A 26,294-nucleotide genomic window follows, 5' to 3' on the forward strand; every position below is an offset into this window, starting at 1 on the left:
TGTCGAAATATGAAAAAATGGCTCTGTAATGGCCTACAATTGAATGTGTTTCCTGGTATAGATATCTAGATACAGGAGGTCATTAGTATGGACCTAGCACATCGAAAATGTTTGTTTGCAGGCTAAACTATTATTATTTGGTATATAGTTGACCACTCTCGATGTTTAAGCCGTTACCTTTTGATGTCTTCTTAAAGATTTATTTACACCAAAGTTTGTCGTATTTTATTATATTGCAGAAATGTGGGGACTGAATGTTGTTAAGGAAATTAAAGTTGTACATTTGTTAGCTTGTCTTATGTGTCAGCACATGTTGTGCGAGGCGAATGTGGCAGATATCCATTGAATATATATATCATCGAAAGGTCTGTTGAATACTGGTGTAAAATATTCAAAAGTCAATTGAGCGTTAAGTCAAAAATTGTTATTTCATGCCTATTAAATAGGAGGTAATGGTTGTAGAAGTTGGGCATCTAGGATTAAGCGTACATTACAGGTCAATGAATTTGTATTTGTTTGGCAAGAACAGATGGTATCAAGACTGGCATGTGCAGAGCTAAGTTTGTTTTGATAAGTGGATTTCTGAGACAATATTGCTTTTTTCATGTTTTGAACGTAGAAATATGTTGCAGTCGAAATCGGGGGTATTAGTGAGCTCACTTTTTGCCTAGTTTAATAAGGCTATTTTCGTTGTTGAATCACATATCCACAAAGTCAACTGATTGAAACATAGACATGCTCTTGTTCAGTTTAGATTCGGGTTGCCATAAACTACGAATAGAAACTGGCAAGCATGTCGGAGAAGCGAAATTCTGTAATATCTGTGAACTGTCATAATAAGGTATGTAATAAGTTGACACATTTGTTTTACATTACATTAAAACTTAAGGAATATCCCATAATCCACCAATTATTAATGCTTATGCTATCATCACACGTGGCCATCTTAAAACATTTACAAGTTATACAACTCCCAGGGACAATATAGTAATAATTAAATAAGTGGAGTAAGATTGAACACAGTTTTAATAGGCTAGCGCTTTCAACTCGTACCACGTACGAGTCTCATCAGGCCATAACTGAATAACGGACATGAAGCAGTAACATATAGTTACGTGACGTCATAACATTTAGGAAACTATGACGTCAGAATACCAAGGTGACAATGGACAAATAACTTACGCCTTTACATTTAACTTAGGCGCGTATTTATGAATGAAATGTTGCTCTTTTTGAAACAATGTAGGTTCATGATCAAAATTTAGCTTGACATCAGCCCTATGACACAACAGCAGCTGTCCGATATCGGAGTATCCCTTCTCTGATGCCAGATGCAGAGGCGTCTGTAAGGAGTCATTTACAGCGTTCACATCAGCTTTAACAACAATTTTATAGTGTCAAATACCCCATTTGATACTGCCTGCTGCATCAACAACACTGACGTTGACATCACATCCCAGCAACATCTGGACAAAGCAGGAGCACGGGTGGCCCAGTCGTCTAAGGCGCCGCGATTCGCTGTGTAGAGTTGCGTCCCTTGGGCACGCCAGAAACCTATGATTGTGGGTTCGAATCCCGGTTCGCCCCGATTATGTTTCTTGGTTTGTCAGCACCATACCCCTGCTCGTGGGTTTCACCGAAGGCTGGAATTTCCTCTGCTTGCATCTAAATGCAAAGGTTTCATTTTTGCATCAAAAGCATAAACATCAGCTTTGTTCTCGAACAAAAGCTGAACAGTGTGAATAATCCCCAAGGATACGGCCAGATGCAGTGCGTCTGTCTAGGGGCATCTACAGCATCAACAGAAGCCTCGAGCTGCAGGAACATCTTAACCTCCAAGTTAAGCTCCTCCAAGATTTGTCGCTGCCAGGTGTAATGGCGTCTGACCATCATCATTAGCAGCATCAACATCAGCTTCATGATCCAGCAACATTTCAAGCGTGGAAGTACCTCCATAGTTCTCTGTAGCTAGATGTAATAGCGTCTGAAGGTAGCAATCAACTGCACTGACGTCAGCTTCATGATCCAGCAGCAACTTGACTGTGGCACTATCTCCCCGGCATACTGCAGGGTATAATGGCGTCTGATGTGACACGTCCACAGCATTGACGTCAGCTTCATCATCGAGCAACTTCAGAACAGCTTCTCTGTCTCCCCTGGACGGTGCCAGATGTAATAGGGTTTGCTTTTCATCGTCAATAACAATGGTAGCGATGCTGTTATCCAACGTATGAACAGGTGCTTGGACTGATGCCAGACATAACGCCGTTATCCCAGCATCAACGGCTTCTACAGCATCCGAGGGATTTGATTGGCTAACCAGGTAATATTGCTGATTATTCCTCCCCCAATAAAAGGAATATGGTTTCCTGATTGGCTGATAATAATATAAGCGAGATATTTTGCATGATTGCCCTGAGCGAGGTGCCTGAATTTGTATGGTTGCCCTGAGCGAGGTGCCTGAATTCGTATGGTTGCCTTGAGCGAGGTGCCTGAATTCGTGTGGTTGCCTTGAGCGAGGTGCCTGAATTCGTATGGTTGCCTTGAGCGAGGTGCCTGAATTCGTATGGTTGCCTTCAGTTTTGTGTGTTTATGATTAAATAAGCAGTCTATGAATGATAATGATTGACGTATATATTTTAATAACAGGCTTCAATATGTTTTTGACTTTATGGTGTTATAAACGTAAAAAACTGCATCCCACTTTTCGAAAATCCGAGTGTGCACATCGGCTGATACGGTCATACCTCAATACACGTCAAATAATGTATTGAAGTAAATTCTTAAATGAACAATTCTACCATGACTTGAGTAAATACTTGATTCTGATTTGTTAATTAGATTTCCGTCTGAAATTTCACATCTGTTTTCAAAGATGGATTAAGTGATGAAGAGCTCAACCTTACGGGCGATAACTCCTGGGACTGGAAGGCGAGGCCTCATCACGTACTGAAACCAAAGCCATGAGAGAGTTCAAAATAAAATAAAATTGTTAATACATGGTAGGGTGGAGATAAACCTGCTGTGTTTTGAAATTAGAGATATCATAACGGATTTATACCTGCTCTAAGTCTATTTTTAAACGACACGCGTTATAATACATCTAGTTTCAAAACACAGCAGATCTATCTCCTCAGTAGTCGTTTGTTATTACCGCCTTCAAACAACATTCATTTACTCTAAAAGATACAATGTCTACTTTTATAATAAAATTCATTCAAAACGTAAATGGCAGAGAATACCCAGTCTCGATTATCTGCCTTAACAGCTCGAATGGAAGGAAAAAGCAAATCGTTGGCAACTTATATGAATGTATCACAGAAAATCAGTGACACCAAGTGTTCACGAAAGTACAAGCATGTTCTGCTCTGCCAGTAGCACCGGTAACTCACAGTGTTTACAGTCAGTGAGTGCGTGAGTGAGTAAGGTTTTACGCCGCTTTTGGCAATATTCCAGCAATATCACGGCGGGGGACACCAGAAATGGGCTTCACACATTGTACCAATGTCGGAAATCGAACCCGGGTCTTCGGCGTGACGAGCGAACGCTTTAACCACTAGGCTACCCGACCGCCCTTATTTACAGAAAAGTGTAAGTATTTGTTTATCTTCTAACGCCGCACCCACCGATACTCCTGCTATTCGACGGCGGTCTGTAAACAGTTAAAAGGAAGCATGATACTGTGGATCAGTAAGAAACAGATCGCGATCGGTGTTACGCTGAGCAGTGATGAAAGGTGCCCGATGTAGCGAACGTAAAATATTGTTTTCACTGCGTGTTCTCCAGCGCCTCTGTGCTCACTTTATGCTGCATAAAAGTGCGCCCGACTATGTGGTACACTTATGATACCTCTAAACAATTCCAATTTTAAAGGCTTAATGGACAGATTTAATAATTATTACAGTCCATACGTAACAATTACGTCTTTTCTCACTGGGGGCGGTCGGGTAGCCCAGTGGTTAGAGCGTTCGATCGTCACGCCGAAGACCCGGGTTCCATTCCCGACATGGGTCCAATGTGTGAAGCCCATTTCTGGTGTCCCCCGCCCTGATATTGCTGGAATATTGCTAAAAGCGGTTAAACCAAACTCACTCACTCACTTTTCTCACTGCAGAGCGAATTGCGTCGCCACCCGTGCCCCAGATTGAATTATAACGCATTCGTAGTTTTTTGTGATAATCACATATAAACAGGACATGGTATATATATTCAACATTTTGCTACCATTCAACATTAACGTTTATATTCAATGTTTTTGACTTTACCTTCGTTTTTGTTTGTCTTTGTTGTTAAACACCGCACTTAGCAATATTCTAGCTATATGACGGTGGTCTGTAAATAATCGAGTCTGGACCAGACAATCCTGGATTGACAGCATGTACGTCGATCTACACAATTGGGATAGGATGACATGCATCAACCAAGTAAGCGAGCCTGACCATCAGATCCCGTTAGTCGCCTCTTATGGCATGTATCGACCTTTTTCACACTTTCGCCATCTTGGATCGAAAACGAGGCTTGGAGAGCATAGCTCCATGCAGTGTGAGTCGCATCAGCTGATAGGGAACAGACAGCATGTTATACATTTTACTGCTGGACATTTCAAAAAAAAAGCGTATCCTCTGTATCTAATACAGAAGATATTTCAATTCACATTTTATCCTGAGTTCCAACTAAAATATGCCTGTAATACACTGGAATTATCATTTTGCTGTCAGGATCCCGGAAGTTAATCGAAAAGGTGCATTTCGAGATACGTATTTCAGAAATAGATTGTTTCATCATAACCTCGTCAGCATATAGGTACAATGTGACAGTACATTCAATGACAAGTTTTGTATCATAAATGAACCGCATAACATGAAACACGGGTCAGAGTACTTTTGCAAATTTGCTCAGTCAATGCGTGGCTTGGCGAACTCGAGATCGTCGATCATGTTTATTTCACGTTTCATAGTGGTGTTTGCTGGACAACGCACTGTCGTTTTGCCATGAGTCCAGTTGACAAAAAAACCTTTTTCTGTTATGATTTTCATCTGAACATATTACGATGTAAATTAAATAAGTTCACAAAATAACTCGTCTGTCAAAATAAAGATTCAGAAGGGGCGATAACTCTATTCAGTGTGTACAATGACAGATGATACTTTACTTGTTCTTCAAACATCACTTATTTAACCGATTATTGCCGATTGAGATTGCACCGTGCACGACAAAAGTAATAATGTGTGAACTGTTTACAATAGGTTAAAAGGAAACTTAAAATTGATAAATATAAATCATGCATGAAATTGAAGAAATATAAGAATTGAAACAACCACCAACTTCTTGAACACCCTGACCTAATCCTGTATGATGATAGGTAATTGTATATCAAAAGGAAGCTACTAATACATTTATCCTGAATAGTTTGAAAATGTCTTGATCAGATATGAGTACAGATAACAAAAGATGAAGAGGAATCAACTTCAATTGGTAATCAAGCCAAGATAAAATATATGTATCGGTACAAATAATGTTGATGGAACAATCTGGATTTCTCATATTTAATATAGAAAAACAAACCGAAATTTTCATGTCTTTATTTCTCACAATATAAGTTTTCAAAACTTAACATTGACCGGGTGTCTTTGTCAGTCAAAAGCACCTCATTAAATTCCAGGAGAAAATAATGTTCTTGCTTGTAAACAAATGGTACAATGTGCTTTTTAAGTGTCTGATAAATATTGGCCATGTTGTTTTTTTGAGTGAATTAGGCTTTTGACTTCCTCGTCCTATTTAAGTAAAATGTGACAGGAAGCACATTTGTTGATTGTATAAATATGGCTTTCCACTTCTTCGTCCTTTGACAGGACGCACATTGTAACCATTGTGTTACTGTCAGCAGAAAGCTCCTCCAGACATCCGTCACCGGATGCTAGTACTCCATTGTGTTGACTCGCTGGCCTGAAATGAATACTTCAATAATATTGTAATAATATTCATACTTCCATATTTTTTTTTATAAACAACGCATATTCACCTTCTCTCAAAATATTGCTTATTTAGAAAACAACATTCTCCTGAAATAGAGAAAATTAAGGAAAATTAAGCACCTGTCACGTCCCCAGCAGATCATCTGTGGGATGTTCCCGGGGGGAGAGCGTACGTCAGAGACTCTGCACCCGCCAAGGTGGCCCACTCAGTCCGCTGTCACGTCCCCAGCAGATCATCTGTTGGATGTTCCCGGGGGGAGAGCGTACGTCAGAGACTCTGCACCCGCCAACGTGGCCAAGATTGGGGTATCCCTCTTGGCGGAATGGCGGGCAATACCAGGGGCAGCCGTACAGATTAATCATACCAAACAGCATACCATCAAGGTGTGTATGCATCGCCCATCCTGCTGAACGGACCAGATATTGATCTATACGCCCGAAATTGATTTTACAGACATCTGTCGCCATTACAGCTTTACTATCACTTCTAGCATTGTTTACGGTAGTATATTCACAACTTCACTAAGTTATAACATCTTGCTGTTGCAATCCTCAATCTTGGCGCTTCTGTTCTCCACAAACTGACAGTTTCATGTCGTCTGCTACAAATGTTGTTGTCAGGTAACAGCAGGGTTGGCGACTATTAAGCGAATGAGGTGGGTTTAACTCCGCTTTTAACAGTAGGTCACAGACGTTTACCACTTCAGCGAAACCCACGAGCACGGGTATGGTGCTGACAAACCTAGAAACATAATCGGGACGAACCGGGACTCGAACTCGAACCCACAATCAAAGGTTTCTGGCATGCCCAAGGGACGCAACTCTGCACAACGAATCGCGGCGCTTTAGACAACCGGACCATCCGCGCCCTCTGCAATATCCGGCCACAGGCCCTATGAGACACCAACATTAACTATTTACATTTCCTTAATTTTTTTGAAACATTTGAGCAGTGTAACCTGCTGAAAACAGCCGATAAGGGCTTAACATTATACTAATAAGTTTTTCACACACAGCGCTAGGCTCTTATTAGATCATATACATCTTCCAGCGACACAGTGCTAGATGCTTATTAGATAATATACATCTTCCATACACACAGCTCTTGACGCTTATTAGATAATATACATCTTCCATACACAGTGCTAGATGCTTATTAGATAATACACATCTTCCATACACACAGCGCTAGACGCTTATTAGATAATATACATCTTCCATACACAGCTCTTGTCGCTTATTAGATAATATACATCTTCCATACACACAGTGCTAGACGTTTATCAGATAACATACATCTTCCATACACACAGTGCTAGTCGCTTATTAGATAATATACATCTTCCATCGACACAGCGCTAGATGCTTATTAGATAATATACATGTACATCTTCCATACACAGTTCTTGTCGCTTATTAGATAATATACATCTTCCATACACACAGTGCCAGACGTTTATGAGATAATATTCATTTTCCATACACTGCTCTTGTCGCTTATTAGATAATATACATCTTCCATACACAGTGCTAGACGCGTATTAGATAATATATATCTTTCATAGACACAGTGCTAGACGTTTATTAGATAATATACATCTTCCATACACACAGTGCTAGATGCTTATTAGATAATATACATCTTCCATACACACAGTGCTAGACGCTTATTAGATAATATATATCTTCCATACACAGCGCTAGGCGCTTATTAGAAAATATACATCTTCCATACACACAGTGCTAGACGCTTATTAGATAATCTATATCTTCCATACACAGTGCTAGACGCTTATTAGATAATATACATCTTCCATACACACAGTGCCAGACGCTTATCAGATAATCTATATCTTCCATACACACAGTGCTAGACGCTTATTAGATAATATACATCTTCCATACACACAGTGCTAGACGCTTCTTAGATAATAAACATCTTCCATACACATAGTGCTAGATGCTTATTAGATAATATACATCTTCCATACACACAGTGCTAGACGTTTATCAGATAACATACTTCTTCCATACACACAGCGCTAGTCGCTTATCAGATAACATACTTCTTCCATACACACAGCGCTAGTCGCCTATTAGATAATATACATCTTCCATACACACAGTGCTAGACGCTTATTAGATAATATACATCTTCCATACACACAGCGCTAGACGCTTATTAGATAATATACATCTTCCATAAACACAGTGCTAGACGTTTATTAGATAATATACATCTTCCATCGACACAGTGCTAGACGCTTATTAGATAATATACATCTTCCATACACACAGCGCTAAACGCTTATTAGATAATATACATCTTCCATACACACAATGCTAGACGTTTATTAGATAATATACATCTTCCATACACACAGTGCTAGAAGCTTATTAGATAATATACATCTTCGATACACACAGCGCTAGATGCTTATTAGATAATATACATCTTCCATACACACAGTGCTGGACGCTTAGTAGATAATATACATCTTCCATACACACAGTGCTAGACGCTTATTAGATAATATACATCTTCCATACACACAGTGCTAGACGCTTATTAGATAATATACATCTTCCATACACAGTGCTAGACGCTTATTAGATAATATACATCTTCCATACACAGTGCTAGTCGCTTATTAGATAATATACATCTTCAATAGACACAGTGTTAGACGCTTATTGGATAATATACATCTTCCATACACAGTGCTAGACGCTTATTAGATAATATACATCTTCCATACACACAGTGCTAGATGCTTATTAGATAATATACATCTTTCATTGACACAGTGCTAGATGCTTATTAGATGATATACATCTTCCATACACACAGTGCTAGACGCTTATTAGGTAATATACATCTTCCATACACAGCGTTAGACGCTTGTTAGATAATATACATCTTCCATAGCCACAGTGCTAGACGCTTATTAGATAATATACATCTTTCATAGACACAGTGCAGGACGCTTATTAGATAATATACATCTTTCATAGACACAGTGTACGACGCTTATTAGATAACATACATTTTCCACACACACAGCGCTAGACTCTTATTAGATAATATACATCTTCCATACACACAGTGCTAGACGCTTATTAGATAATATACATTTTTCATAGACACAGTGCACGACGATTTTTAGATAACATACATTTTCCATACACAAAGAGGTAGACACTTATTAGATAATATACATCTTCCATACACACAGCACTAGTCGCTTAATAGATAATATACATCTTCCATCGACACAGTGCTAGTTGCTTAATAGATAATATACATCTTCCATACACACAGTGCTAGTCGCTTATTAGATAATTATACATCTTCCATTAACACAGTGCTAGACGCTTATTAGATAATATACATCTTCCATACACACAGTGCTAGTCGCTTAATAGATAATATACATCTTCCATAGACACAGCGCTAGTCGCTTATTAGATAATATACATCTTCCATACACACAGTGCTAGTCGCTTAATAGATAATATACATCTTCCATACACACAGCGGTAGACGCTTTTACAACTTCCACGAACACAGCGGTGAACCATGTGAACGCTTATTGGATAATATACATCTTTCTATCATTATGTCACAACGTGAAGGATGCCCGCAGTGAAGTTGGGTGGCGCACAGAGACAGGGACAAGAAAATATCCGCGAGTGTTGTGGACACGGCACACCACGGAGTACATACAGTATTGTACATTAAGTACATTGACACAACGTGGCCACGCATAAACACCCGTCCACCAGGACCAGTTTTAGGTAGCGGCCGACCCAGTATAGGTAAACGGGCGACCCAGTATAGGTAAACGGGCGACCCAGTATAGGTAAACGGGTTTCCTTGTGCTACTCTTTACTTCAAACAACGTATGCTCAAAGCTCATCAAATTACCCCCGAAGAGGTCAGTTATTTTATTAGTGACGAATAGATCCGTATGTCGTAAGTTTTGAGAACACACATGTGAATTGAGAGCTTGATTTGAGAGGGAGTGAAAGGCTATATTCGTTAACTAGGTCACACAGCTTAACGTGACGTGAATACACTGATACGTCAGTGGCAGTATTATGAGGTTAATAAATTCTCCGTCTGATGGGTAGTCAGTGAAATGATTTAAAGGGGTGTTACATGACAATGTTTGGATTTGTTTGTTAATTTACCTCAGCTCTCACCAATATTTCAGCTGTATGATATCGGTCTGTGAATAATCGAGTCTGGACCAGACAATGCAGTGATTGATATCATGAGCATCGATCCACGCAATTGGGATCGATTACATGCATCAACCAAGTGAGTGAGCCTGACCACCCGATCCCATTAGTCGCGTCTTACGATAAGCAGTCGCCTTTTACGGCAAGTATGGGGTGCTGAAGACCTATTCTACCCCGGATCTTCACGGGTGACTATCTTTGGATGACTGTTTTACACTGAATCTTCCATTCAGCTGTTTCTCCGTTCATTTATTCATTTGCCATGTGCCATTCTCACGATCTCGACCTTTGGGAACGAGCTAAATATGCCCAAAACACGAGAATGCGAGATCGCGAGAACGCGAGATTCCCAAACAGGGAAGAAGTTTCACCTATAACAGGATCTGAACTCGAGGAAGCATCTCACTTTATGTTTAACACTCCACATATGTACACATCCTGAACATCAAGCAGAAACAATAGCTGCACATCATTTTCAGTCTGGAGGTGACGTCACGCCTTCCTATGACGAGTGTCATATTATGTTTGAGAATAATCATGATTTACAGCAGCATGTATGAATGTGGTTATTTTACATCCTACAACTTCTAAAGTGTGTGAAGCTGATAAGGAAAGAGAACTGAAAGAATTTGAGTATTTTGGGAGCAAACATTGAAAGTTTGCAAAAATGATACCCTGGTGAAAAAGGGAAAGTATAAAGAACAAGGGCGTTCTGAAAGATTGATTGAAAAGAAACTGCAGTAAGATGGGAGGAGACGTTCTTGGACCGACTTGCTACACCCGGGCGCTATTTTGGTAATGGACCTCTTTTCAAACCTATTCTGGATAAAGTGAGAGTCATGGACCCAGATACCGACCCTAAGGAGATCTCTTCTAAGATGAAGACATGGATGAAGCCTCTTGTGAAAGATATACTTTCTTATGTCGACTTCTCTGAGACAGATGATCACGCCAGCATTGACAGTGAAGAAAGTGACCAAGAGACACACACAGACTGATAACCTTTGTATTGTAACATCTCCTGTTAGGTGCTGTCGGGGCTTCCCCTCGACCCTTGACTAGTATTATGTGACTATCATGGTCGAGGTAAAAAATGGATAATCGTTACCTTGTCTTTTGTAAAGATAAAAGAAAACCAAACACACTGATGACAGTCAATATGTTTATTCAATAGTTAACTTTAATATGTCAGACTACAGCTTTCAAAAACGAGGTAACATTATAACAATGTAATATGAACATATTTGCAATTATGCATAAAATACATCTGATGACACATAATATGCTAACATGACTTTCTCCAGCAGTTGTAATAGCCTCACAAGTCTACTCAGGTTACAACAGAATCATGTACATACAGCACAGCTGTAAATGTGGTGTTACAACAAACATGTGGATGTGCAAACAATAAAGCACTGATCTCTTAATGGGAACACTTGAGGTATGAAATGGTTTTAAGCATTGTTAACATCAGGATTTATGATGCGATAGTGACAATAGGGCAGTGTTTGAGGGATAAAACGTTTATCGTCAAAAGGACTCAAGCTAACTTTATTTATGCTAACAACAAACAGTTGGTGACCAAAGGTGCGAATTTGTTTCATTTCATAACAGTACTGTACATGAACGAACAACCATTCTTTGTATAATGCGTGTCTCAACTGCTTCTAAATAAGCTGTTTGATTTTCTTTTCCTTCATACAGCAATGAGTACATCTTAGGTCCAAGACCAATAAACTCTTTCACCACACAACCCCCGAGTTCATCTTTCAATATGCCTTCCACCTTTGTATTCGTTTTGGAGCAGAGTGAGTAAGTGGGGTGGTAATTGCTGGCGTTAAAAAGCTCTTTCATGCCAACATACAGTTCCGGCGTTTCAATCTCGTAGCACAATGAATGAGTGTCTACGAAAATACTTTGGTTTTATAAAGTTATAATGAATGTCATACATAAGAACTTTCGATAGATCTAGTATAGTGAACCCTGCATACACAGGTTGGTTAAGGTAGAGAGTGGCCTTTCTCAAATGGACATGTGCCAGATCAGAATAAAAGATTTTACATTCCTCGAAGGTGGCAATGGCACATAGGTTTCTGAACCGTTTAGGTTAACCTCATTGAACGTCCAAAACAAGAGTTATTAAAAAGTTTGAAAAGCGTCTTTTTTGGCCTGCTTTCTCCTTTCTGTATTAAACTCAATCACATGTTTCAACCAGGAAGACTGTTTCAAGTGGATTTGTAAATTTCTGTAATGCAAACATACTTTGGAACCACTTTTCTGACTGGTCGACCTTTAATACACAGTTTTCTTCAATTGCTTAGTATAAGGAGATAACATATCATCAATAATCACCATAGTTTCAGGAAAGTCATTGTGACTGGTATGTTCGGTATCAGGGTGCTCCATCTCCACTCCTAATGTGTAACACGTATACGCATCATTTGGAATGTTCTTAAAGTCTAAAGTGTCAAGCTCCTTGTATCTGACCCAGTGAAAGTCACGCTCGGGTAATGATTGAGGCACAGCCCATCCATATATATTGTTACCATCCCAATACATCAAACAGCAGTTTTGGTCATATGGGTTGTATTCATATTCATAAGGATGGTTTGCTTGGCATGCTTCATTGAAATCATGCTTACCCACCCAAATCTAGACCAGTCAGTAATTCCAGCTCAACGTTTCCCATTTTCAACATGGCATCCCCGCTAAGGCTAAGGCCAGGTAAAGATAAATAATATTTATATTGCTTTGGGTCAAGATGATAATATTCCATTGAAGTATTCCTAAACGTCTCAATACCATCTGCCAAAAGAAGAACATCAGACTTCAAGTTTTGATCATGGTATTATCCAATAATTTTGCGGTTGAATGTCGTCCAAATAGTCTGTGCATGCTCATAGTCAGATACCAACACATCTGTTACCACATTGTAAAATAATTCTTTAGATGGGAACTGTCTTTAATCAAATTTAGATTCATTGTCCATATCATCATATGGATATAACAGGGTATTCGCAGGACGACGACCCCTAGAATTTTTCCATTCGCAGGACGACAACCCGCCGGTACGCCTTTGATGTGTGGTGTTGTTTTAGGAGGGGATTAACTCCTTGGTTAGTGTTAAAAATAAATCTCCGAAACATGGTAGTCTGTCATCATTCTCGATATGGCAAACGCGCAGTTACAGTACACGTTTCTTCCAACTACACGCGGCAGTAGATACCTTTGTACTGGTGGCTACTGTGTGGAGAAAGGCTCAACAGGTCGGTCTCCAGTCAGCCTATGGTGACAACCCAGAGGTCAAAACCTTTGTTAAAAGATGCGCTGCTCTTCCCATGGTTCCAGTGGAAGAGGTAAATAACATCACATCTCACTGAAAAATGTTTAAACATTTAAAAGATATATTTTAAAATATAATTATATGTAAATTGCTATATGGTTATCCTCAACATGCTATCGTATATAGCATTGAGAGTAAATAAGTTATGTTTCTTATGACAATATATATTATTATTACAATCCAATTATGATAATAATATATATCTACAATATCCTTTCTGTAATTACAGGTTGATGATGTATGGCTCCAGACAATTGCTGACATGCCGAACGACCAACGGTGTGTCCAGCTCGAGGACGTCACCACAACCTCGGTTGAGACAGAGAAGGAGCCTTTGAACCATTTCAACAACGACGGCCCTCGCACCAATAACCACCTGGAGGGATGGCATGGACGCTTAAAGAAAGTCATCGGCAAAGCCCATCCCAACATCTTTGAGCTGATAAGCTTTCTAGGTGCTGAACAGCAGAAGACAGAGTGTAATCTGCTACAGTACCATGCCGGCCAGCGTCTCCCACCAGAAAAGAAGAAGTTCTGTGATATACAATGCAGAATCGATCAACTGAAGACCAGACCGATCCAGAATGAAGTCAGCGTAATTTTCTTCTCATCTTCTCAAACTGTCTTAATTGCCCATGACTTTTGTGAATCTTTATATGTACGTCATCTTGTACATATACATTCAAATTATTTGTAAATAAATCAATATTCCACCCTTATTGTCTTTCTTTCGTTCGTTTCAAATCCAGTTCCACTTTTTTACTTGCTCGATACCAATTGTTTAACTAGATTGGCGGATTAAAATATTCGCAGGACGACGACCTCACTTTTTGCTAGTTTGTTTTCATACGACACAGGGGGGCGTCGTCCTGCAATGAACCGATATAACACCCTTTCTTGAAAGTAAATTGAAATGATTAACATCAGAAAATTCTGAGTCTGCTTTCAAGTTCTAAACTAAAGTATCCAAGGTGGCGTTGAGAAACCGAAGGGAATCAATAAACCTCAAATTAGCCAAGGGGAAGGAGATGTATCAATACAATCAGTGTTTCCCTTGTAAGTGCTGTCCAAATGTTTCATTATATGGTGTGAGTCTTTGAGGTTGTGGAAAATGACAGGAGTGAAGTACTCTTGTCCCTGGCAATATTTGACCTGTTTCCCGTTTGATTTTGAAAGTGAAAATTGTAGATTACAATCATCATGTGCTGCCCCTCGACACGTGCCAGTGGTATTCAGGGTCACGAACTCGGTCGGTACCTAACTCTTTCTGACACATATGGCATACTTTTGTTTCCCTGAGAAGGCATATTCATAGGCATGCATCTGGGATCAGTGGCCACAGTTACCTGATGGTTCTGATGTTGAAAAGAGGTAAGATTCAGTAGACGGCTGCTAATTTTTCTTGTTCCCTTTTATTACACGAGGAATACGGAGTTGACGAGCTCTGTAATTAAAATGGCCGATCTTTCTTCCTCAGTTTGAAGGTGTTATGTTCCTCCAGCAGGTTCCGTCTACTGTACCTGTGAAGCCAGTTTTTGCGATAGAATGCTCAATCATGCTTAGACCTATCTCCCATTAAACGACTCATTTTCTGATAAGAATGAAATGTCTCTTATCTTCCTTGCTCAGCAACAGTTATCCTACCAGTGTTTAATATGTGGACTTAGATTTATGTAAAGGAATTACCTCATCCTTCTCATCAAAACCAAATGCATTGATTGAAATATCATTTTGTTTCTCAAACGTTGACATTCGTTTGTCCCTTCATATTTGGTTCTGGTTCATACATTTGATATTTCCTAACCATTCGCATTTTGTTCTCTATCCATTTGATGTAGAGCTGCTAAGATAATAAAAAAACACATTTGGTCCTCGTTTTTTTATGTACAGTATAGCTTTCTTATTCTTCAAGTTATTAGGGAGATGAATGTAACCGATAGCTAGTTAATAACAATACCCAGTGGGGTTCATGTCTAAATAAACAGTAGAATCCAACTTTCACCCACAACACGCAACTTGAAATTCTCGTGACGCAGTGTACAATTTTTGATAAGCCTCTATTAGAGTGTTAATCTCAGCTATATTCAAGGCTAAGGAATCAGTACTTCTGAGGAAGGGTTCGGCCAAAACAGATTCGTTGATTTCATCATACTTGATTAATCTAAATTGGAATGTATGAAACCATTTCGTGCCATTTTTCAACTTCAGAAAATCCCGTAGTGTGTTCACTGTAGCTGATTCTTCATCTGCGAAAAACTGTAAAATATCTACACTATTCAAATCGTTTGGAGTGAGAGTTGTTGTTGACACGGACCCTTGGAAAGCTGACCTTTGACATCCGACCTGACTGCGACTCTGGTCGTAGGGTTCCGGTCTCCCAATGCACCGGTCACACTTGTCAACCTGTATACTGCGTATATTTCCCGTTTCCGGCCGTGTAGCAGATATGCTTCTTGTAACAGTGTCAATAGAGATCAGTGGGGTTTTCATGTCTTCGGGAGGTTCTTCTTTCCTGCTGAGACGTGACAGTGCATCAGCAACGGCATTTATGTTGCCTTCAATTATATTTGATATCAATGCCATATTTTGACATCCAAAATCTCCCCAGGGACCAAGATGCAGCAGGAAGTTCAGGTTCAACGTTGCTATAGTTTTCTTCTGCTGGGCTCAGAGAGTGTCTTGCATAGCACACAGGTCTCCCCTCTTGGCACAACACACATCCCAGCCCTTTTAGACTTGCATCTGATTGTATCACATTGGGCTTCTCGAGGTCCTAGAAGGAGAGAAACGGCGATTCTTTTATGATTCTTTTGAGTTCAATTAATGCCAGATCGTGTTCCACTTCCCACACAAATGTTACTGCCTTCTTCATCGAACGTCGAATTAGTTCTGATGATTATGTACTGCTGGTGAGAATTTGTTTAAATAACGTATCATTCCCATGAAAGATAGAAGTTCCGTCAAATTCTTTGGAGGCTCTATAGATGCAATCCACTTGATTTATTTTATCTGGTTTAACCCCACATGGAGTCCAATCGACCTTCAATTGGAACTTGTCATGGTTAAACGTTATGTTGTTTGTCCTTGCCTTGTCAAGGGGTGTTCTTGTCATGTGACACTTCATCATTGTTATGTACGAATACATCATCGGCAATTCCAGTACATCAATCAATATCACCGAACATGGGATCCATTTCCTCTTGTACACATCACCTCTTGTACAGTTCAAACCAAAGGGAATTTCCCCAAGGCATACTGAATGTGCACAATTTTCTGCTTTCTTTCGCGACCTGCCAAAAGTCACTACGAGCGTCAAGAATGCAAAAGTGTGTAGAACCACTCACTTTCGGAATGACATCATTGCATTGCTTCAAGTCTCTCGGATCAAGTCAAATGCATACTGAACCGTCAGTTCTCGTTGTTGCAACTGAATTTACCCATGGTGTGAATTCATCATCAATCTTCTTGAAGATGCTCTGTTTTGGTCAACTTTAATAGTTGGTCCTTACAGGCTGTCTGAAGATACACGGACACTTGTCTTGGTTGATGCATTACAGGTTTGATCTCTGGCTCTCGCTGTATGTGATACAGTTTTCTGAAAAAAACGTCAAATTCCTGAAAACACATACCTATATCCGCCTTGGTCAATGGCAACCGTTTCCTTTGGACATCATATAACTCGACAGTTTCACCTCCAGACAGTTTTGCTTTTGCAGTCATTATCTGTTTAACACGTTCATTTGAATCGTCTGCGTCAAAGGAACATTCAACTTAAGCAGGTGCAGTTTCTGTGCAGTTGGTGGTCCACTTGCATCTGCAACGTCAACACATAAACGCACAGGGTTTTACTTATGTGGTCCTTGTACATACACTTCACACACCGCCTAGTTGGTAATACGTTGCCCTACCATACAGTTTGTGGTGAAAATGTTTCAAATTGGTCAGTGATTGTTCAAAACGTTCTGCTGGTCTTCTGATAATCCAAAGAATAATGTATTATTAAGACTTGATTAACTGAATACAAGCTCTGTGAAGTTTAGTATACTCTATTCAAGGGTTTTATCGTGACATCTCTTTTCTCCCTAAACAAAATCTATGAATATTATTGAGAATTAGCTTAAGTTTTTTATCATCTAAATTTAATAAAAAATTCTTACTATTTCACTATCTAAACAATATATTCCCACCATTTCTTACATCAAATTCTTCTTTATGTAAGGCTTTATTTCACATTTTGTAATAACTTTTCAATACTGGAGAAAATCATGAGCATTCAAAAGAATACTAATTCAATTCAATACTAGTAATGACAAAACCCCACTCATCTGTTTTCCAAGTGATATCTTAAACCTTGCTTGAGACATTTCAATTACTTTGGGTAAATCAAAGATAGATCTGCGTTCAGGATGTAGAATCTAATATTAAATGATTATGTCTATCTTGATGACAATGCTGAAATTGAAACTCACAAGAAGAGCGTTTTTTTATATGCAGATCAGGGCGAGTTCGTTTTAAACATTGTCCTACAGATTTGAGTTGAAGACATCAATGTTACACGATGACTCAATCAGAGGGGGTGACAATTCCAGTTTAATTCAAAGTGATGACCCACTTTACTGCAATGAGTATTTTTTCTTTCATCATCCATTATTTATATTTTATGCTTTTCGGAGCTCGTTTTTAGAAACAAAATATATCTTAAATTTGTGCAGGTGCGTATTTAGTTTTCGGCATAAAGTTGTTTGATTTCGTGGGAAGTAATACATTTTCCTTTGTTAATTTTTTAAAGTTTGGTTACTGTTTTTCAGTGACATAAATAATGTGATATGTCGTGTTCCTTAGGGCACAGTATTTGGGCCCATATTGTTTACACTGTGCACTGGAAACCTCAGCACACTCATCGGCCATCAGAACATTGACCACCATAGTTATACTGATGATACTCAGCTTTCAATTAGTTTTCTAGCATCACATGCCACTGTAGAACCGAATCCAATGGATTGCTGTGTAAAACTTGTAAAGACGTGGATGGCAGATAACAAACTCAAGCTGAGTGACAGCAAAACTGAGGCTTTGTCGATTGGTGCCAAAGCCAAAAGAGCTGGGATTAGTGCTTTTCTGATTGGTGACACATCCATATCCATCAGTGATTCAGTTAAGACTCATGGGGTGTATCTGGAGCCAGGCCTCACAATGGAGAATCAATATGAAAAATATGCAAACTCCATCTGCGAATATTGGTAACTCTCGCAAGCTCTTGTCAGACGAAGCGGCGCATCTTCTTGCAAAATCTCTTGTGATTTCAAGACCAGATTTTTGCAACAGTTTGTTCAGCAACAGCACAAAATACCTCTCTAGACAACAATCTTTTCAGGACCTGGCAGCCAGGGTTACAACCCGTACCAGAAAACATGCACACATCACACAAGTGCTTACGTCACTACACTTGCTACCTGTCAGTGCAAGGAGTAACATCCTGTCCGTGTAGCGCTAAGAGCATTCACTGAGTGTATGGAATTTAGCGACACAGAAATGTACTTCGACACATTCTCTCGTCATATCTACATTGCTTGTACTTCCTGTTTCAGATTATGTCTGAGAAAATCGAAGTCGTCTTGAAGAATTGTACTCAGCATGGTGAGGGCCCCCACTGGGACGACACTACACAGTGCCTGTACTACGTGGACTATTTCGTTGATGTCGCCCACAGATACAACCCAGCAACAGGTCAAGACAGCCGACTAAACCTTGGAGGTGAGTCAAAATGCAAGCTCTTTTTATAATTATCTCTCCTGTTGCGTGTATGTCAGCTCGTGTGCACAACGTGTGTTGGTTTAACCCAACACTCAGCAATATTCCGGCTATCTGACTGTGGTCTCGACTGCACAATCCAGTGATTGATGGTGGAGGGGTGGTGGGGTTAAAGTGTCCACTCGTCACACCGAAGGATTCGAAGGCCCATTTCTGGTACCATATGCCGTGACATTGCTGGAATATTGCCGCAAGCAGCGTAAAACCATACTCCCTCACTCACTATGAGTTTGTGATCAAATACTCCAAACCGTTTCAAAATATACTTATGGAACAAAATACGAAATATTGCAGAATAATGTATGTATTGTGTTAAGAAATGTCAACAAAATAACTTTAATTTTCTTCATTGCCAAACAATCTGCGGGTGTAAAACATGAGCTTCCCTTTAAGTCGCTCCTTAAGTCCTTTCATGTTTGAAATGTCATGTCATCATGTTTCATGTGTGGAGACTCTCTGGTGAGCGTCATCATCCCCCGCAAGAAGGGAGGCTTTGTGGTGAGTCAGAAGACAGACCTCGGCTTCGTGGACTCATGGGAGAGTGGCAAGGTCACCAGCATTGCGAAGGTCGAGGACGACGCCAATATGTTAAATGACGGCAAAGTGGATGCTTCCGGTAGACTCTGGATTGGTACGTTTTGAGTGAGTGAGTGAGTGAGTGAGTGAGTGAGTGAGTTTACTTGGACTATTGTGAAGACAAGTCCCCGCTTACACAGGTAACGAAATCTTTCTGCGTTTTATCCCCTTGGCATATAATTGGGGGGATATAGTCGTTGCCCTGTCTGGCTGTCCGTAAATCATTTCGTTTCCGGAGCACAATATGAAAACCGTGAAAGGCTTTTCATTCCAACCTGGTACAGGTATTAACCAAGGGCTGAAGTGGTGTCTTTTGTTATTTACGGATCTTTGACATTTTCTTTCTCGATTTCCTTGGAAACATTTTGTACTTAATCTCTAAAAGGGTGGATTTCGTTTCCGGAACACAACATATAAACGTTTAATAGCTCTCAACATAACTTGGCAGATATATCAAACAGATCCTGAAGTGGTGGCTTTTGCTATTTGTGGCAACACGTTTGACTTTGACTCATAGTGTTCATAGTGATGTGTTTGTCCGGACCATATCTCTAAAGCTAATGGGTACTTTTGGTGGACACTTTTTGACCAGGTTCTCAACTAGTGCATATTGCTATTTATATTTTTCATTTACATTACAACAGGTTTGAAATAGAAAAAAAAAAATTTCGAATAACTACTTGCTGGTTTCAACACCTGGGTCTTTGTTCAATGGCATCGGCATCGGCCAAAGCAAATGGCTGCAGGGTCAGGGCTCATTGTACAGCCTGGAGGGTCATGGGGGCGCCAAAAAGCACGTCAGTCGTTTTACACCACACTCATCAATATTTCAGCTATATGACAGCGGTCTGTAAATAATCGCGTCTGATCAGACAATCCAGTGATTGACATTATGAGCATCGATCCACGCAATTCGGATACGATGACATGCATCAAACAAGTCAGCGAGCCTGACCACCCGTTGGTCGCCTCTTACGACAAGCATTGTCACCTTTCACGACAAGCATGGGTTGTTGAAGACCTATTCTCCACCCTAATCTTCACAGGTCTGATATTATATGTAAGAATAACTACCTGATAGTTTGCACACAGGGTCTTGTTTCTGTGGCAAGGATATTCCTGACCTCAACACGTGGCCGAAGCTTCAGGGCTCATTGTACAGCCTGGATAGTGATGGCAGCGTCACAAAACACATCAGTAACATCAGCATTGGCAACGGCATGGACTGGAATGAAGATAACAGCATCATGTACTTCGTCGACTCCATCCCCAGGCAGGTCTGGGCCTTCGACTTTGACATCACAGCTGGGGCCATCAGTAAGTAAACTCTGGCACTCCCAGCAACCAGGGCACACGTTGGTCTTGTGTGTTGTTCAGTGTCCCAATGATGCAGCTGCATGTAAATTCTACCTTCACCTGTTACAGACACTGAAGTCACTTATCAAAACCACCCAGTCCACCTCAACTCCAAAGGTCCCAGGGCCCGTTCCACAAACGGTCGTAGTGCCATGAGTGAAAGTGTGAATGACTTCTGTACATGTTTGCCTTTTCAAACTAAAACATCTGTATCGCTATCAAATATTGTGCGATATCCCTCTGGAGTTAATCTTACCACTTAAAAATGTTTAAATTACACTTTTAGAACACTTTGCTACATTTACTATATCTCAAAATCAATTCTGGATTCTGCAGTTCCCTGGCTGCCGGGTTATTTTTTTATCAGGAGATACAGCGGTAGTATAGGAACTGAACACAACATTTATCGTAGTGTTGTACAAACCTTTTGTGGTGGGATCTGTGATTTCTTACCCTGTTCGCGAACACCTGGTGTCAGCACTCGTTTTCAGCCGTCCATTCATAGTTGTCAGAGCTAATGTGCCCTTCACACCAAATATTAATGTTTTCGCGGATATAAAAGACAAGTTATTCATTGGATTGACAGTTTTTATTACATTTACAACATCACTAGTCCAATGCTTAACGATGCATTGCGCAGGTAGCGGAACAAGCCGAATGCTATCCAGGGTTCAGTTAAACCTCCACTTTACCCTGATTCTAATCGGGATGTTTGATGGATACAGGTATGGTCTTAATGTTCCGAGGGTCAGGACAAACACCTTTCTAATAAGCTGCTGTTTGTTTTCAGGCAACAAGAGAATTGTGACCGATTTCAGCAGATTTTCTGATATCCCAGATGTGGCTATCCCGGACGGAATGGCCATTGATACGGAAGGAAAATTATGGGTTGCCGCTTATGAGGGTGGGAAAGTTCTCCGAATCGACCCAACGACTGGTAAGTGAGTGCGAGGGACACATAGAGCATTTGTAGAAGGAAGCATGTCAATCCAGCGTCGCATCCAAGATTATTGAACTTGTATAGCGACGTGCATGCACATGTGTGTGGCTACTTGTACTAGTCCGGACTGATGCCGATTTTATAGTGCTAGCCCAATGAGATACCATGCCGCAGTTTAACATGAATACCCCACTCAGACACAGTATACTGACTCCAAGGCGACCAGTCCTTGTTTTAGCCCCTAAATGCGGAGCGCCAGACAGGGTAACAACAAGTACCATATTTTACCATCTTTTGGTATGACGCGGCCGGGGATCAAACCCCGAACCTTCCGCACTCCAAGCGGACGCTCTACCACTAGTACACGAAGGCGGTCCTGTATATCTGGAAAATGTATGCATTTTCAATTATCACATTTTGATTTTGTTGTTGTTGTTATTTAACGCCGCACTCAGCAATATTCCAGCTATATGGCCGTCTGTAAATAAGTTTGGACCAGACAATCCAATGATTAACACCATGAGCATCGATCAACGCAATTGGGATACGATGACATGCATCAACAAGTTCTGACATGGTTCATATGTGGCACAGTCAAACACTGTCAAACACAGTCAAACACTGTCAAACACAGTCAAACACTGTCAAACACTGTCATCCTCGTGAATATCGGCCGCAGCAATTTATGATAATCTAAAGAGGCGACTAAAGGGTTCGGGTCATAGTATCGCAAATGCGTAGATCGATGTTCATGATGTCAATCACTGGACTGCCTGATCCAGACTCGATTATTTTCAGAGGGCCCTCTTGCTGAGTACTCTATACAGTCATACACACATTACAATAGAAAGTACATGGGTGGCCCAGTCGTCTAAGGTGCCGCGATTCGCTGTGCTGTGTTGCGTCCCTTGGGCACGCCAGAAACCTATGATTGTGGGTTCGAATCCCGGTTCGCCCTGATTATGTTTCTACGTTTGTCAGCACCATACCCGTGCTCGTGGGTTTCACCAAAGTGGTAAACGTCTGAGTCCTGCATCACTTCGGGCTTTCCTCCCACATTAAGCTGACACGCTGTGATAAAACTGCAATACTGTTAAAAGGGGTGTTAAACCGAACTCACTCACTCACTAGTTCCTTGTAATGGATTGATGTTTTGTCTGTCCAGGAAACGTGATCCGTACTGTCAAATTCCCTTGTGCAAAGATAACGTCGCTTTGTTTCGGAGGAAAGGACTTCACCGACCTCTACGTCACGTCATCGTCTCTCACGTTGACCCCAGCAGGACTGTCGAAAACACCATTGGATGGCTCGCTCTTCAAGGTCACTGGGTTGGGAGTCCGAGGTTACAAAGCTAACATGTTCTCTGGATAAACGTCTCTCAGTTCAATGCGTTTTTGAGAACACACGGATTCCGGATTAGCAATTTTAATTTTGCTTCCGTTTTATGACCACTTCTCCTACTTTGATAAATACCCTCCTAAAAAACTGTGTTGGTGCAAGCAGTCTGATCTTCTTTGTAATCTTATTGTAGAATATGCTACGAGTATCAGGTCATCTGCAAAAACATAATTGAGTATAATGTTATACATTTCCTCTGATACCAATCATTGATTTATTTAAGTATTAAGGCCTGAATACAATGAAAGTATTTTGAACATGTCTGCAACAGAAATATTTACAATGATGAAGATCAGAGAGTGAAACAGATGGCAAATTTTATGAAATTTACTAGATATTTTAGAACGCCTACGTCAGAGCACCTCATCATTGTTATCACACTATTATCATAAGTATGAACATTGAAAAATGTGATTTGCTTCGAACGATTTCGATCCCGGGCATGTCAATACAAAATGAATGTCATTTACAATTACAGATACTTGTACATTTCATCTATCACATAAATACCATCAACAAACGTCTGTGCAAAATGTGTCACTAGATCTTTGATGAGCAGTGAAAAAGGAATTGGGCTTAAAGTACAACCTTCGCGTAGACCTACTTCAGAAATATTTAGACAGTTTAAATCCATAATGAAGTGCAACCACGGATTTAACTTACTCATGCACAAAAAGGGAATAAAACTTTTTTTAATGGCACAGTAAAATTCCCATGGTCTTCTTGTATGTTTTATAACCAGAGCTTGTAAAATATAAATACTATGAATTATGTAGTGATTCTTTCTAATAAACTCATTGATATTCCACAAAAGGGTGTCCAGTCTATTATTGTGGTGGTACGAACCTTTTAACCTTCTAGCGCCTCACAGGCAGCTTAAGTTGTATACTCCCCAGGGAGCTCAGAATGAAAATCGAGTGCTCACTGATCCATAGACCGGGATAATAATGGTGTGGCACTATGATCATCCACTTGGTGAATGGAATCTGGCTCATTATAAATGCACTTGGAAATTATTATCATCATCATCATTATTATTATTATTATTATTATTATTATTTTATGTGTTGTATCAAATAACAAGACACCCCTTTAAGTATTGGGATCCCCTGTGGTGGTAGTTAATTCAAAAGCCCCGGTTACATGCTGAGAAAGTATAGTGTAAGGAAGACTTGTAAATGTTTTAAGATGGCCACGTGTGATGATAGCATAAGCATTAATAATTGGTGGATTATGGGATATTTCTTAAATTTTAATGTAATGTAAAACAAATGTGTCAACTTATTATATACCTTATTATGACAGTTCACAGATATTACAGAATTTCGCTTCTCCGACATACTTGCCAATTTCTATTCGTAGTTTATGGCAACCCGAACTAAGCTGAACAAGAGCATGTCTATGTTTCAAATAGTGGGCTCACTAATCCCCCGATTTCGACTGCAACATATTTCTTCGTTCAAAACATGAAAAAAGCAATATTGTCTCAGAAATCCACTTTTTGAAATCAAACTTTGCTCTGCACATGCCAGTCTTGATACCATCTGTTCTTGCCAAACAAATACAAATTCATTGACCTGTTATGTACGCCTAATCCTAGATGCCCACCTTCTACAACCATTACCTCCAATTTTACAAGCATAAAATATTTTTTTGGACGCTCAATTTACTTTTGAATATTTTACACCAATATTCCATAGACCTTTCCAATATGCAACGGATATCTGCCACATCCGCCTCGCACAACATGTGCTGACACGTAAGACAAGCTGCTAAATGAACAACTTTAATTTCCCTAACAACATTCAGTTCCCACATTTCTGCAACGTATAATAAATTACAACAAACTTTGGTGTAAATATTCTTTAAGAAGATATCAAAAGGTAACGACTTAAACATTGTCAGTGGTCTAATATATACCAAATAATTATAGTTTAGCCTGCAAACAAACATTTCCTATGTGATAGGTCCATACTAATGACCTACTGAATACAATATCTAGATATCTATACCAGGAATTACATTCAATTGTAGGCCATTACAGAACCATTTTTTCATATTTCGACAATCTTCCATCATTTGTAAAAACTATTACCTTTGAGGTTGTTTCACATATATCGTCAAACAATTCCCCAAACAAAAGTATTTCAGGACATCAACGTTCTTCTGTAAACTAAAAAGTGTATCAGAGATAAACACAACATCATCAGCAAAAACAGAAGAAACAGCTGTACTGGTTCAGGATGAAGCTGATTCCTGATACGCCACATGTCATAAGATAAGTAATTGATAAAAATGGATAATAGAGGGCCTTGTCGTTAACCCAGCAGACAGTCAATACATGTTGAAAACATATTATTAAATTTGACACATGCTTTAACACTTGTATTGAGAGTTTGGCTTGAGTTTAACATTTTACTTCCTACCCCTTAGCTTAAAAATGTACCACAATTTTCCCTATTAAGTCAAAAGCGTTTTAAAAAGTCTATATACATTCAAACAATTTACCTCTTTTTAAACCATAGCGCTAATTGACAGAGTGCAGGATAAAAACCCACTTGCGATTCAACACAGCAAGAACACCAAAATGTTAGTCTCTTATTCAGAATGTGTATTTACAACTTGCTAAAAAAATACTTGTCATTGATAT

The 26,294-nt window shown here is 39.8% G+C and overlaps 2 protein-coding genes across 2 annotated transcripts; both read left to right on the forward strand.

The window, feature by feature from the left end:
• The first annotated feature begins 778 nt into the window (after nt 1-778).
• Nucleotides 779-24,473, forward strand: LOC124123836 (regucalcin-like). Its single transcript, XM_048393960.1, has 6 exons — nt 779-841; nt 19,152-19,317; nt 19,826-20,005; nt 21,043-21,267; nt 22,097-22,243; nt 23,412-24,473. The coding sequence occupies exons 1-6, from the start codon at nt 794-796 to the stop codon at nt 23,615-23,617; spliced, it is 972 nt and encodes a 323-aa protein (XP_048249917.1). The 5' UTR covers nt 779-793; the 3' UTR covers nt 23,618-24,473.
• LOC125378531 lies at nt 13,338-14,261 on the forward strand. The gene is made up of 2 exons (XM_048393961.1): nt 13,338-13,576; nt 13,793-14,261. Exons 1-2 carry the CDS (start codon nt 13,559-13,561, stop codon nt 14,258-14,260), a joined length of 486 nt encoding a protein of 161 aa, XP_048249918.1. The 5' UTR covers nt 13,338-13,558; the 3' UTR covers nt 14,261.
• Nucleotides 24,474-26,294: the final 1,821 nt, after the last annotated feature.

Source organism: Haliotis rufescens, unplaced genomic scaffold, assembly GCF_023055435.1.
Source record: "Haliotis rufescens isolate VD_foot unplaced genomic scaffold, xgHalRufe1.0.p SCAF_123, whole genome shotgun sequence".
Classification (NCBI taxonomy): domain Eukaryota; kingdom Metazoa; phylum Mollusca; class Gastropoda; order Lepetellida; family Haliotidae; genus Haliotis; species Haliotis rufescens.

What these genes read in the sequence shown, in the direction of transcription:
- LOC124123836 (XM_048393960.1), top strand. Translation starts at nt 794, where the DNA reads ATGTCGGAGAAGCGAAATTCTGTAATATCTGTGAACTGTCATAATAAG. An exon ending in CAGCCGACTAAACCTTGGAG is followed by an intron (nt 19,318 to 19,825) that starts GTGAGTCAAAAT and finishes TCATGTGTGGAG; the next exon opens with ACTCTCTGGTGAGCGTCATC. An exon ending in CATCACAGCTGGGGCCATCA is followed by an intron (nt 21,268 to 22,096) that starts GTAAGTAAACTC and finishes GTTTGTTTTCAG; the next exon opens with GCAACAAGAGAATTGTGACC.